Here is a 14,673-nt window from a genome sequence, read left to right as displayed (position 1 = left end):
CAAATCGATGCGTTTTTGTAAGAAAAATATCCATATTCAAAACGTAATAATCACTTTAATGTAGCTTGTGCCAAAAGTTGTACACCGAAGCAGTTCCGGGCTGATGACGTATGAGTTCTGCGTCGCACATGCGCCGGTGAGTCTCGTGAAAACCAACGTTTGTTTACAGGATCAAAGGAAGCAAAGTTTCCTTACTTTAGCAAAGGAAAACCAGTCTCCTTTTGGCTTATATCGAAATCCTCTGACATTCTTCTTTACAAATCCTCGTTTTGTACTTCTAATTCTTGACCGTTGTTTTGTTTTGATCTCTCCGCTGCGTATACGCGTGCGTCACTTCTGAGCGGTGCATGCACAAAGCCGACCTCATACGTAATTCCCCCGGAACTGCTTCTGTTTACAACAGTGAGCGCAAGCTAGATTCAAGTGATTATTACGTTTTGAATATGGATATTTTTCTTGCAAAAATGCATTGATTCGCTACAGAAGGCCTTTGTTCACCCCCGGAGCCGTGTGAGACACTTTTTTTTGTTTTTATGGATCGGCGATTTTTATTTCACTTCTTTTGGACTGAAGCAATGCAACACCCACTGAGGGGCATTAAACAGCTTGAAAGATCAAAGACAATTGTTAATATAACTCCGACTGGATTCGTCTGAAAGAAGAAAGTCATATACACCTAGGATGCCTCGGGGGTGAGTAAAACACAAGCCGATTTTCATTTTTGGGTGAACTAACCCTTTAAGTTGCTTTTAAAAATATTTTGAAAAATGTTTTTTAGATCCAACGCACAGTAAGCACACTCAAAAAGAGCAACATATCTGTGGGTGGAGGAGTGAAATCCAGCACGTTTGTCAGAGTGAAACAGGAAGATGCTACTGAAGGTAAAAAGGGTGAATAAATCGGGGTAGATTATGTTTGTATGCATTATTTGCTGATGTTATTGTTTGTTATTTTTTTTAGAGGACTACTTACGTTATGCACATGGTCTCATATCAGAGTACATCAGTGAAGACCTGAGCAAAGATCTCCTCAAGCATCTGCAGTATGTATACCTACACTGATCATGCACTGATCAATCACATCACTTCACAAATAGTGGTACACCATGTAACTCGTTTTTTTGTTCAAAATGAAAATAATGAGTGAGTACATCATGAATCAATCTTCTAAAAATGTGTTTTTGACTTATCCTGGATCACTACAGTACACCTATATTAAGTGTTTATATTCAGGCTATTTTAGACCTTGTGGGACATCAACCGCAACCGAGTAGCCCAATACCTGTGTGACTCATCATATTCATGCAGTTTTGGTTATGAACTGCTAGAGCACCAGTGTACCTCTATATAGTGTGATATCATATTTATCAGCTTTATAGTGGCCAATAAACACCCTGCTCTCATTCCCAGTAGGGATGGGCGATATCTTATCGTTTGCGAATTCGTCTTCCCACGATAATAACGATAAAATCTAGTTGTTGACATATTTCTGTGTACGACTGTGGAGGAACGTGAAAGAAGGCGGACGTGAAATTGAGCAGCTCCTTCTACAATCTGGAACAGGTTTGGATAGGGCTGTACAGTGCGACAAAAATCGGTCTGAGCCTTGAGTAAATGTACTACAGTAGCACATGTGCGACACAGTTTTACATGTGTATGAGTCGTTTACAAACCTGTTGTCCAACAAAGATATTTTAATTTATTGACATGCTTTTTCTCCATATTAACTTCATAACATAGTCGAGTGTTTGAAATAACTTATCTTTGTGATCAGATGTGGTTTCTTATAACAGAATAAGGCAGAAATCATACTTTTTTATAACATTATATACAGTGATAAAGGCTATGTTGATTAGCATTGCATTATAAATATACTTTATCCTTATAAAACATACCCAAGATTGTTTGAAGAACACAGATACCATAAATTTTGTGCAATCGCATGTTTATTGTCTTCAGGTTTCCTCAGTTAAAATGTCTTTATCTGCGTTTTATTCAGCTACAGCGATCACTGGATACTTCTTCCTGGAGCATTACTTCTGCTATGCATGGGGGCAGTAATGCTCACAACACCCTATTTTGGGTAAAAATAGGAAAGGTAATACTTTTCTCTAAAGCAGTGGTCGCCAACCCGTCGATCGCGATGAAGCGACCTCAATAACATGATATTTAATCCCTGGAATGTGAATTTTACTTGAAGATCCCTGCCGAAAAACATGTATTTTACCTCCTGAATGCGATTTTTACAGAGGAACCCTCCTCGAAACGCAATTGGACTAGTTTTATTGCGAAAACCTGGCAACCCAGTGCTCTGATGAGTGCGTCTCATTCAGACCTGCTGTTTTTGTTTCGTGCAGATGTTTTATGCAGCAAATAAATAAATAACACCTAAAGTCAGACAATTCTGTTTTTGTTTTAAATCCTGGAATTAATCTAAATCAAATCAAAAACAACTGCCCATGCAGATCGTAATTAAAATGCAGTGGTTGCCTCTAATTTCAAATGGCTAGATATTTTTGTTTAAAGCCAGTTTGTTTGTTTGTTTGTAAATAGCCAATAAACAAATTTACTTAAAAATCAGTATCAGTATCTAATTTGCTAGTTTTAAAAAAAAACGAAAAAACGAAAGAAAATCTGAATTCTGAATCTGCTATGATCGGCGCATCACTAATTAAAATACTAAGTAAAAGGCCTCAAATTTGAAGTACAATACGGGATGTCTTTTTCTATCAATAGGTAGATCTTGTCTTTCATAAAGGCCGAGGTCAGGGATTTTGGGCCTAAAAAGGTTGGTGACCACTGCTCTAAAGAAACAGGATTCCCTAAATTATCGTCATTGATATCGTTATCACAATAAATATCAGAAATTATCGTGATATATTTTAAAGCCCATATCGCCCATCTCTAATTCCCAGACTGTCATTTACTTTGTACCATGTTATTTGTATAGTCAGATTTCTGTAGGTATAAAAATTTTTGTCTCATGTTACAAGGTTGCCAGAGATATCCAGCCCTAAAGAGACAGAGCCGCCTTCTAAGGTAAATCTTTTGGCTTGAAATACCAGTGTGCCATTTGCATATTATGTTACTGCCATGCTTGCATGTTAATAGTTAAATTATGTCTGTCCTTGCTTTACTTGATTTTATGCCTTAAAAATTTGCTTTCTGATTTCTATTTCTTCTTTAACCCAAGCAGATTGTCATTGTTTCAAGAAGCATAATAAATGCTTTGTTTCTGAATGCATTTAGAGGATTGGTGTAGCAGTTCACTTAGATTCAAAAAGATCTTTTGTTGGACTTAGTTTTTCTGACTGCTGTCTTGCATTCGGTAGAAACGGAAACTGTCAGATAAACCAGTAGAGGCCGGGGAAGACTACACCAAGTTCAACAGTGCTAATTTTGCACAAAAAGTGAGTTAGAATCACAAACAGTGGTGATGGGATTTATGATACAAGCATTGGAAGAAATGGCATTACATGCTACAGCAGAACTGTCTTTTTCTCTGTCTATGCCTAAAAATGATATTATTGGTTATTATTATTAAAATATTATTGGTTGTAAATGTACTTTTCCTGCTTAGCTACTGTACTACAGTTTTGATCATTCTAATATTTAAAATATGTTCTATGTTATCTCAGCCACCAAAGAAGATGACTGCTGCTCAGAAGAGTCTTGCCAAAGTAGACAAATCTGGCATGAAGTGCTTATCTGCGTTCTTCAGCCCCAAAGTCAAACAAGAGAAGAGCTGAGTGAGTGTTTGTGTGAGTGTCGAACATTTAGCTAATAAAGATATTAGAAAACATTTTTTGCTCCACTGATTGCTTTATTTGCCACTCATAATGTGCTGTGCTTAATGCAGCAGCGCTATACAATACTTCAGTTAAAAAAATCTTATCACTTTTGGTGAACTTAAAGCATCCTTGCTGAATTAAAGCATTAATTTCTTTATATATACAGGTGCATCTCAATAAATTAGAATGTCATGGAAAAGTTAATTTATTTCAGTAATTCAACTCAAATTGTGAAACTCGTGTATTAAATAAATTCAATGCACACAGACTGAAGTAGTTTAAGTCTTTGGTTCTTTTAATTGTGATGATTTTGGCTCACATTTAACAAAAACCCACCAATTCACTATCTCAACAAATTAGAATACTTCATAAGACCAATAAAAAAACATTTTTAGTGAATTGTTGGCCTTCTGGAAAGTATGTTAATTTACTGTACATGTACTCAATACTTGGTAGGGGCTCCTTTTGCTTTAATTACTGCCTCAATTCGGCGTGACATGGAGGTGATCAGTTTGTGGCACTGCTGAGGTGGTATGGAAGCCCAGGTTTCTTTGACAGTGGCCTTCAGCTCATCTACATTTTTTGGTCTCTTGTTTCTCATTTTCCTCTTGACAATACCCCATAGATTCTCTATAGGGTTCAGGTCTGGTGAGTTTGCTGGCCAGTCAAGCACACCAACACCATGGTCATTTAACCAACTTTTGATGCTTTTGGCAGTGTAAAATATCCATATTCAAAACGTAATAATCACTTTAATGTAGCTTGTGCCAAAAGTTGTACACCGAAGCAGTTCCGGGCTGATGACGTATGAGTTCTGCGTCGCACATGCGCCGGTGAGTCTCGTGAAAACCAACGTTTGTTTACAGGATCAAAGGAAGCAAAGTTTCCTTACTTTAGCAAAGGAAAACCAGTCTCCTTTTGGCTTATATCGAAATCCTCTGACATTCTTCTTTACAAATCCTCGTTTTGTACTTCTAATTCTTGACCGTTGTTTTGTTTTGATCTCTCCGCTGCGTATACGCGTGCGTCACTTCTGAGCGGTGCATGCACAAAGCCGACCTCATACGTAATTCCCCCGGAACTGCTTCTGTTTACAACAGTGAGCGCAAGCTAGATTCAAGTGATTATTACGTTTTGAATATGGATATTTTTCTTGCAAAAATGCATTGATTCGCTACAGAAGGCCTTTGTTCACCCCCGGAGCCGTGTGAGACACTTTTTTTTGTTTTTATGGATCGGCGATTTTTATTTCACTTCTTTTGGACTGAAGCAATGCAACACCCACTGAGGGGCATTAAACAGCTTGAAAGATCAAAGACAATTGTTAATATAACTCCGACTGGATTCGTCTGAAAGAAGAAAGTCATATACACCTAGGATGCCTCGGGGGTGAGTAAAACACAAGCCGATTTTCATTTTTGGGTGAACTAACCCTTTAAGTTGCTTTTAAAAATATTTTGAAAAATGTTTTTTAGATCCAACGCACAGTAAGCACACTCAAAAAGAGCAACATATCTGTGGGTGGAGGAGTGAAATCCAGCACGTTTGTCAGAGTGAAACAGGAAGATGCTACTGAAGGTAAAAAGGGTGAATAAATCGGGGTAGATTATGTTTGTATGCATTATTTGCTGATGTTATTGTTTGTTATTTTTTTTAGAGGACTACTTACGTTATGCACATGGTCTCATATCAGAGTACATCAGTGAAGACCTGAGCAAAGATCTCCTCAAGCATCTGCAGTATGTATACCTACACTGATCATGCACTGATCAATCACATCACTTCACAAATAGTGGTACACCATGTAACTAGTTTTTTTGTTCAAAATGAAAATAATGAGTGAGTACATCATGAATCAATCTTCTAAAAATGTGTTTTTGACTTATCCTGGATCACTACAGTACACCTATATTAAGTGTTTATATTCAGGCTATTTTAGACCTTGTGGGACATCAACCGCAACCGAGTAGCCCAATACCTGTGTGACTCATCATATTCATGCAGTTTTGGTTATGAACTGCTAGAGCACCAGTGTACCTCTATATAGTGTGATATCATATTTATCAGCTTTATAGTGGCCAATAAACACCCTGCTCTCATTCCCAGTAGGGATGGGCGATATCTTATCGTTTGCGAATTCGTCTTCCCACGATAATAACGATAAAATCTAGTTGTTGACATATTTCTGTGTACGACTGTGGAGTAACGTGAAAGAAGGCGGACGTGAAATTGAGCAGCTCCTTCTACAATCTGGAACAGGTTTGGATAGGGCTGTACAGTGCGACAAAAATCGGTCTGAGCCTTGAGTAAATGTACTACAGTAGCACATGTGCGACACAGTTTTACATGTGTATGAGTCGTTTACAAACCTGTTGTCCAACAAAGATATTTTAATTTATTGACATGCTTTTTCTCCATATTAACTTCATAACATAGTCGAGTGTTTGAAATAACTTATCTTTGTGATCAGATGTGGTTTCTTATAACAGAATAAGGCAGAAATCATACTTTTTTATAGCATTATATACAGTGATAAAGGCTATGTTGATTAGCATTGCATTATAAATATACTTTATCCTTATAAAACATACCCAAGATTGTTTGAAGAACACAGATACCATAAATTTTGTGCAATCGCATGTTTATTGTCTTCAGGTTTCCTCAGTTAAAATGTCTTTATCTGCGTTTTATTCAGCTACAGCGATCACTGGATACTTCTTCCTGGAGCATTACTTCTGCTATGCATGGGGGCAGTAATGCTCACAACACCCTATTTTGGGTAAAAATAGGAAAGGTAATACTTTTCTCTAAAGCAGTGGTCGCCAACCCGTCGATCGCGATGAAGCGACCCCAATAACATGATATTTAATCCCTGGAATGTGAATTTTACTTGAAGATCCCCGCCGAAAAACATGTATTTTACCTCCTGAATGCGATTTTTACAGAGGAACCCTCCTCGAAACGCAATTGGACTAGTTTTATTGCGAAAACCTGGCAACCCAGTGCTCTGATGAGTGCGTCTCATTCAGACCTGCTGTTTTTGTTTCGTGCAGATGTTTTATGCAGCAAATAAATAAATAACACCTAAAGTCAGACAATTCTGTTTTTGTTTTAAATCCTGGAATTAATCTAAATCAAATCAAAAACAACTGCCCATGCAGATCGTAATTAAAATGCAGTGGTTGCCTCTAATTTCAAATGGCTAGATATTTTTGTTTAAAGCCAGTTTGTTTGTTATAAAGCAAATAGCCAATAAACAAATTTACTTAAAAATCAGTATCAGTATCTAATTTGCTAGTTTTAAAAAAAAACGAAAGAAAGAAAAGAAAATCTGAATTCTGAATCCGCTATGATCGGAATAGCCAATAAACAAATTTACTTAAAAATCAGTATCAGTATCTAATTTGCTAGTTTAAAAAAAAACGAAAGAAAGAAAAGAAAATCTGAATTCTGAATCTGCTATGATCGGCGCATCACTAATTAAAATACTAAGTAAAAGGCCTCAAATTTGAAGTACAATACGGGATGTCTTTTTCTATCAATAGGTAGATCTTGTCTTTCATAAAGGCCGAGGTCAGGGATTTTGGGCCTAAAAAGGTTGGTGACCACTGCTCTAAAGAAACAGGATTCCCTAAATTATCGTCATTGATATCGTTATCACAATAAATATCAGAAATTATCGTGATATATTTTAAAGCCCATATCGCCCATCTCTAATTCCCAGACTGTCATTTACTTTGTACCATGTTATTTGTATAGTCAGATTTCTGTAGGTATAAAATTTTTTGTCTCATGTTACAAGGTTGCCAGAGATATCCAGCCCTAAAGAGACAGAGCCGCCTTCTAAGGTAAATCTTTTGGCTTGAAATACCAGTGTGCCATTTGCATATTATGTTACTGCCATGCTTGCATGTTAATAGTTAAATTATGTCTGTCCTTGCTTTACTTGATTTTATGCCTTAAAAATTTGCTTTCTGATTTCTATTTCTTCTTTAACCCAAGCAGATTGTCATTGTTTCAAGAAGCATAATAAATGCTTTGTTTCTGAATGCATTTAGAGGATTGGTGTAGCAGTTCACTTAGATTCAAAAAGATCTTTTGTTGGACTTAGTTTTTCTGACTGCTGTCTTGCATTCGGTAGAAACGGAAACTGTCAGATAAACCAGTAGAGGCCGGGGAAGACTACACCAAGTTCAACAGTGCTAATTTTGCACAAAAAGTGAGTTAGAATCACAAACAGTGGTGATGGGATTTATGATACAAGCATTGGAAGAAATGGCATTACATGCTACAGCAGAACTGTCTTTTTCTCTGTCTATGCCTAAAAATGATATTATTGGTTATTATTATTAAAATATTATTGGTTGTAAATGTACTTTTCCTACTTAGCTACTGTACTACAGTTTTGATCATTCTAATATTTAAAATATGTTCTATGTTATCTCAGCCACCAAAGAAGATGACTGCTGCTCAGAAGAGTCTTGCCAAAGTAGACAAATCTGGCATGAAGTGCTTATCTGCGTTCTTCAGCCCCAAAGTCAAACAAGAGAAGAGCTGAGTGAGTGTTTGTGTGAGTGTCGAACATTTAGCTAATAAAGATATTAGAAAACATTTTTTGCTCCACTGATTGCTTTATTTGCCACTCATAATGTGCTGTGCTTAATGCAGCAGCGCTATACAATACTTCAGTTAAAAAAATCTTATCACTTTTGGTGAACTTAAAGCATCCTTGCTGAATTAAAGCATTAATTTCTTTATATATACAGGTGCATCTCAATAAATTAGAATGTCATGGAAAAGTTAATTTATTTCAGTAATTCAACTCAAATTGTGAAACTCGTGTATTAAATAAATTCAATGCACAGAGACTGAAGTAGTTTAAGTCTTTGGTTCTTTTAATTGTGATGATTTTGGCTCACATTTAACAAAAACCCACCAATTCACATACTGACCCCAAACGTTTAAGTATATAAAACACATTCTTCATTGGTTTATGATGTGTATATGTAATAGTAGTCAATTTCCTTCAACTTTATTCACTATTATTTGCTGCTAAAGACTCATTGCACCTGTTGTTATTATGATTTTACTTTTTATAGTTTGAAAGGGTAATACCCAATTCCTGCTTCCTTTTTTCAAAAAAAGAAACCAGCTCTTTTTAGTTCTGGATTAAAACACGTGCATCTAGTTCCTCTTTATATGCTTTAATGCTAAAAAAACCCCAGTCTCACTAGTAGAAATACATCACTTGAACAGTAGCTGAAGTAGTTAACACAATTGAGCACTCTTTTCTTGCTTACTGGTATACTTACAGATAATCACAAATCATCATAAACATTAATAAAAAAAGATTGTACAAACCTACACACTAACTAAGGCACCTAGCAAACACGTGCATCTAGTTCCTCTTTATATGCTTTAATGCTAAAAAAAAACCCAGTCTCACTAGTAGAAATACATCACTTGAACAGTAGCTGAAGTAGTTAACACAATTGAGCACTCTTTTCTTGCTTACTGGTATACTTACAGATCATCATAAACATTAATAAAAAAAGATTGTACAAACCTACACACTAACTAAGGCACCTAGTACCAGTTTGAGGGATGTCATATAAAGAAATGCTGTAGTAAGGATCCCCAAAGTTTTACTGTATTAAACTTAAAGGGTTAGTTCACCCAAAAATGGAAATTGGCTTGTGTTTTCAGACAAATCCAGTCGGAGTTATATTAAAAATTGTCCTGGCTATTCCAAGCTCCATCATTGCAGTCAGCGGTTGTTGCAGTTGAACAGTCCACTAGTCGTCAAATAAAGCGTGCACATTCATAATAAAACGTGCTTCACACGGCTCCAGGGGGTGAATAAAGGCCTTCTGTAGTGAATCCATGTGTTTTTGTGAGAAAAATATCCATATTTCAAACGTAATAAACACTTTTATATCACTTCCACCAACTGTCATATGCGGAAGCCGTGCCGGCGGATGACGTAGCACGTCGGCGTTGCGTGATTAGTGACGAATGCGGAGAGACAACACAATGTCGGAATTCGAAATACGCCAAGAGGAGACTACTTTGTTAAAGTAAGGAAACTTTGCTTCCGGAGCCGTGTGAAGTGTGTTTTATTATGAATGCGCGCGCTTTATTTGACGACTTGTGGACTGTTCAACTGCAACACCCGCTGACTCCAATGATAGAGCTTGGATTAGCCAGGACAATTTTTTATATATCTCTGACTGGATTCGTCTGAAAGAAGAAAGTCATACAGACCTAGGATGCTTCGAGGGTAAGTAAAACACAGTCTAATTTTTATTTTTGGGTGAACTAACCCTTTAACAAATGCAAAATACAGGTGTTAGTTTTGCATTTGGTTAATTAAGACTCACCTATCATAACTAGGCAGTTAATAGCTAGCTCCTTGGCCTTGATGTGTTTTGCATCACTCGTATGTCTGATCCCTGTCTGAATATCTGACTGTTTCACCAGACAGGTGATTCTCGGATCTGCGTTATTGTGATAAGGAAATTCTTGTTGCTCTGTCTGGAATCAGTGCGCAGGATGATTGTTCAGTGGTTACGCTCCGTTAATGGCCTCAAGCGTTTGTTATCGAGAGCTGCTGACAAAAAGATTCTGATCTGCTGTGGATAATTTATGAAGCTTGGGCAGTGAGTAAGCATTGACATTACGTCACAGAGCTCACATCCTCTGTGGTGATTCAGACTATTCTTTATTCTTTCTTCCAGGTCCAACTTCTTGATTGCACAACTGTGAACTTTTAGTTGTCATCTGGGGACAAACAGTGTAATTAAACAGTGTTGCTTAAGCAGCTAGTCTTTCTTCTTGAGCTTGGGTTTGAAGCGCAGAGTCTGAAAGGCACTCTCCACCACTTTCGGCAGGTGGATTGGGTTTCGTTGCAGACATCTCCTGCTACCTGTGCTTCCCATGTTCCCCTTCCGCTGGGCTGCCTGCCCGTGACTGATACCTGAATTCTTGGGTTGCGACTCCGTCATGGAGATTCGACGAGGGTCCCGAAGTACCCAGTTAGAGTGAAGGTCATGTTCGCTGGTACTAGTAGCCACTAATTAAACATTGAAATAGGAGGATGGAGAGAAACAGACATGACATAAACAATAAAAAATTAATGAGTGAGCCATGAAGGGGAAAAAACTAAATACATCTAGTTGACCAAGCTTTCTATTAAGATGTACACATGTGCAACATCCTACAATTGCATCTTCCATGCAGTCTTTAGAGTTCACTAGAGTTTGAATGTAAAGATAAGGTTAAGTAATAAGCTCCACACTCACCTATGAAGTCCACATCTGCATGCCCATTATCCATATGTGGTTTTCGACTGGGCTCTGGGTCACAGCTTGCAATGACTGCATCAAAGAACTGGAGTGTGTCTTCCTCATTTGGGATTGGTGGAGCAGAAGGTTCAGGCCTTGAAGTCTTTGAATTAAGATGATGTATGTATTATGCATACTTTTAGTTGCATTGCTTATTCAAACTAATTTCATTAGCATAGGTTCCTTTGACATTTGTACTATTTTTAGAACTGATAAAGCACAAAACTAAAACTGTTGTACCTCTTAAAAATTAATAGCCTGGTAATGCAATCCTTCTTTAAAAAACGATCAAGGATTTTCCCACAAAACTAAAGAACCTACAACAGACAAATATAGTTTAGTGAACTGCAAAAAGGGAACAACATTACATATTTTCCTATTTTTTAAATCAAGATTTGACTGTTTCTTTTCTCACACTTTATTTTAAGGTCCAATTCTCACTATTAACTACGACTCTTGCCTCCTAAACTCCTAATTCGGTTGAAAGTAGACAAACGGGCACAACTTGCTTTACTTTGCCCTAATAATGTTCTCAATTTCTTCTATTAGGTTTAAACATGCAAACCTTGCCTTGTTGCCTCTCACCTGTGCAGCTCTGTTTTGCGGTGGCCGGGGTGCGGGGTTCTTCTTGCGGGACGTGGTCTCTTTACGTTCGCTGTTCTTGAGGTCATTGATGCTCTTGGTGTACTGACGCCTGAGCGCCACCAGTTCCTGTAAGTACTCTAAGCAGTTCTGGTTCTGGGAATAGAGCCATACTCGGTCCTCTCGGCTCTGGTAGTAATACAGGGCCGTGCTGGACTCGACGCTCACGGCGCTCACGCTCCGCTTCAGCGTGGTGTCCTGCGGCGCGCGTCTGCTCTCCCCGACCACGAGCATAGACGTGCTCCGGACCAGTTTCACAGTGCACGCGCTGTGGTAGTCCTCATTGGACCTGAACCTGTCCCGCGAGCGAGGTCCAAGATGGTTCGGACGGAAAGCTGCGTTTATTTTTTTAAACATCACAGTCGGTGTCTGGGTGTTGTAGTTTAGTGGTTAAATATCTGGGCTGATATGTGAAAGGATGTTGGTCCATTTTGTCCTTGATCGAGACACTTCATAAATAGTAAGTCATTTAAAAAAGCGTTAAAAACGTCAAATAGATTACTTAGCTTGTTTAGTAACCTTTAACTTTTATAGGTGAGCCTGTTCTGCTTCTTCATATCCCTCTCCGCGTTGCTCCACGCGCGAAAACTTACTTTATATGTTGATGAAATCCACAGCCAAGATGGAGTTCTGTTGGTTGATTTTGTCCATGGTGCTGAACAGCTGTTTTTGAGCCAAACGCGTTAAGGACATATTATAGGCGATGATCATTTCTTATCTGTATGAAAGAAGTCATGGTAAGTTTCTAACGCAGCCATGGCGACGGTGCGCTTGTAACTCTACACTAACACATGAATAATGAACCAACATTAGATATATTAGGCTACATGCATCTGCTGACTATCCCAGTTAGACCTATGATGCATATGTTACATAACATTATATGCAGATTCGTATGCATAAAAACGATTTAATCCGAAGATGTGTGCACCTTAAGGATGCTTCAGGTAAACCATAAATCGCCTTGGATAAAAGATCTCCTAAATTACAGGTCGCTATTGTATTCTATTGACTTTCTTGCTAAATAGCCTATAATTCGGAACATCATTTAACATTTACTATATGTAACTGAATATATAGTTAAAAGATGGAAAACAGACTTGTGTTTAACCCACATTTAGCAACATTTAACAACTTCATATAAACTTATTTTTAAAAATAACAAGCTAAATGTAAAAATAATAGGCCTATAAAAATAATTTAAAACCATCATAAGTTAATACATTTTAATACATTGAAATGAACAGTAAGTGTTATGTTCTGTGGTGCTTTTAGGTTTAACATGATGGTATGTTGAACTGTATTGTTTTTCCTGTTACTACAAAAAATAAAATAATAAAAATGACAGTACTACCATGTATTTGCTAAATTATGATTATAAATGAGGTCTCAGATATATTATCAGAACTTAAAAGTAATAAATTGCTGGGACTCAGGATGATAAAAACAAAGTTGAGTACAGATCTATTCATATTAAACAAATGAGTCAGACACTTGAGCTAGAGGCACTACGATGGGACGGCTAAAGTTTCTGGTGGGGTATTGGGTGGACTCTGGGAGCTGTGTGGTCACCATTAAGGGAGTTTATTCCTTGTGTGTATTGAAGGATCTAAGGATCCTCAAATGCAAACTGTCTTTGTTGCTTCAAGTGAGCAATCTTATTTTCTTGTTTTTATTCATTTACAATAATTTTCTCTCTCTCTCTCTCTCTCTCTCTCTCTCTCTCTCTCTCTCTCTCTCTCTCTATATATATATATATATGTACACACACATTAACCCTCTCTCTGACCCTTTGAATTAAATGCTTTTTTGGGTGGGTTATTTGAGATAAAAGCACAATAATGAACCGGCATGCAAAAAATTTTTTAAGTGGCATGACACTCTCCACAGGTTGTATACATTAAAACATCAGACAATTTGACTGGTTTTGTGATCTGAATTTTTGTCTGTCTAAATAAGTACTGATTATTTTCATAGGCATTACTCTTAAAAACTAGTATATACATTCTTCTTGTGCATATTATGAGAACATTGTGAGAAAGCATAATGTGCGTGTATATGTCCTTGTTCACTTGTTACTTCATCGGGTAATCGTTATTTTTACGTAAGATAGACAGATCATCACATGAATAATGAATGTAGGTGATGCAGCATTTTGTCACTGACCCTTTAGCCGATTAACCGGCACTACATAGACGTGTGTTCAATCTACATGTCAGTGGTTTAAATCACATTGGAATTGGATTATTTGGTTCCATTGGGGAAATAAAGATTCACTGTTACATAAGATTCCGAATAGCTGCAGGTGCAAACGTTGGTATTAGAGGAAATATGCGGTCTATAGAGAAATTTTTTTCATTCTAATGAAACTGCCAAATATAACAGCTGCTTGAATTAGCGTGAGAGATAAAAAGAATTACAGAATACAACAATGTGCCAATCAATACCTAGAATAGGACCATGGTCCATCTCCTATTAGCACAGACAGTCCTTTTATTCACCACAATAGCTTTTATGTTTTATGTACTTAAAGACACTCCATTATGGAAATTACTAACGACCTCCTCTTACAAAAACAGGAAATCTAGGGGAAACGGCAAAGGAGGTGTGCTGGTCTGAGGTGTGTGGAAATACTCAACCTGTTGATGGATAATAGCACATTACACAAATTGAACAGCTCATTTAAGTCTATTGTAATGAATATAACAAGCTTGGATCATGAGAACAGGCATTTATAAATGCACATAAATATGGTTCCAAATTTACATGGAAGACAGAATTTCATAATACTTTCACTTCCTCCCTCAGTGGAGCATAAAACTGAACAACTATAGCATAACTTTCACTTACAGTGAAATAAAAACCACTACAGCAGTGCTTAAAAACGGCGGAGACTCA

General features: G+C 37.3%; 2 protein-coding genes across 2 annotated transcripts in view; both read left to right on the top strand.

Moving 5' to 3' along the window:
• Positions 1-3,767, top strand: part of LOC107600411 (ribonuclease H2 subunit B-like) — a 12,584-nt gene extending 8,817 nt beyond the window's left edge. The window contains exons 7-11 of the mRNA XM_016292306.1: positions 779-881; positions 961-1,042; positions 2,993-3,038; positions 3,332-3,409; positions 3,638-3,767. Of these exons, the coding sequence (XP_016147792.1) occupies positions 779-881; positions 961-1,042; positions 2,993-3,038; positions 3,332-3,409; positions 3,638-3,748 (420 nt within the window). The 3' untranslated portion in view covers positions 3,749-3,767. The remainder of the gene's footprint in view (positions 1-778; positions 882-960; positions 1,043-2,992; positions 3,039-3,331; positions 3,410-3,637) is intronic.
• Positions 3,768-4,590: 823 nt separating this feature from the next.
• LOC107600410 (ribonuclease H2 subunit B-like) lies at positions 4,591-8,367 on the top strand. The gene is made up of 6 exons (XM_016292305.1): positions 4,591-4,623; positions 5,266-5,368; positions 5,448-5,529; positions 7,593-7,638; positions 7,932-8,009; positions 8,238-8,367. The coding sequence occupies exons 1-6, from the start codon at positions 4,591-4,593 to the stop codon at positions 8,346-8,348; spliced, it is 453 nt and encodes a 150-aa protein (XP_016147791.1). The 3' UTR covers positions 8,349-8,367.
• Positions 8,368-14,673: the final 6,306 nt, after the last annotated feature.

This window comes from Sinocyclocheilus grahami, unplaced genomic scaffold (genome assembly GCF_001515645.1).
Source record: "Sinocyclocheilus grahami isolate Dianchi unplaced genomic scaffold, SAMN03320097.WGS_v1.1 scaffold283.1, whole genome shotgun sequence".
Classification (NCBI taxonomy): domain Eukaryota; kingdom Metazoa; phylum Chordata; class Actinopteri; order Cypriniformes; family Cyprinidae; genus Sinocyclocheilus; species Sinocyclocheilus grahami.
This window is presented reverse-complemented; position numbering and strand designations above follow the sequence as displayed.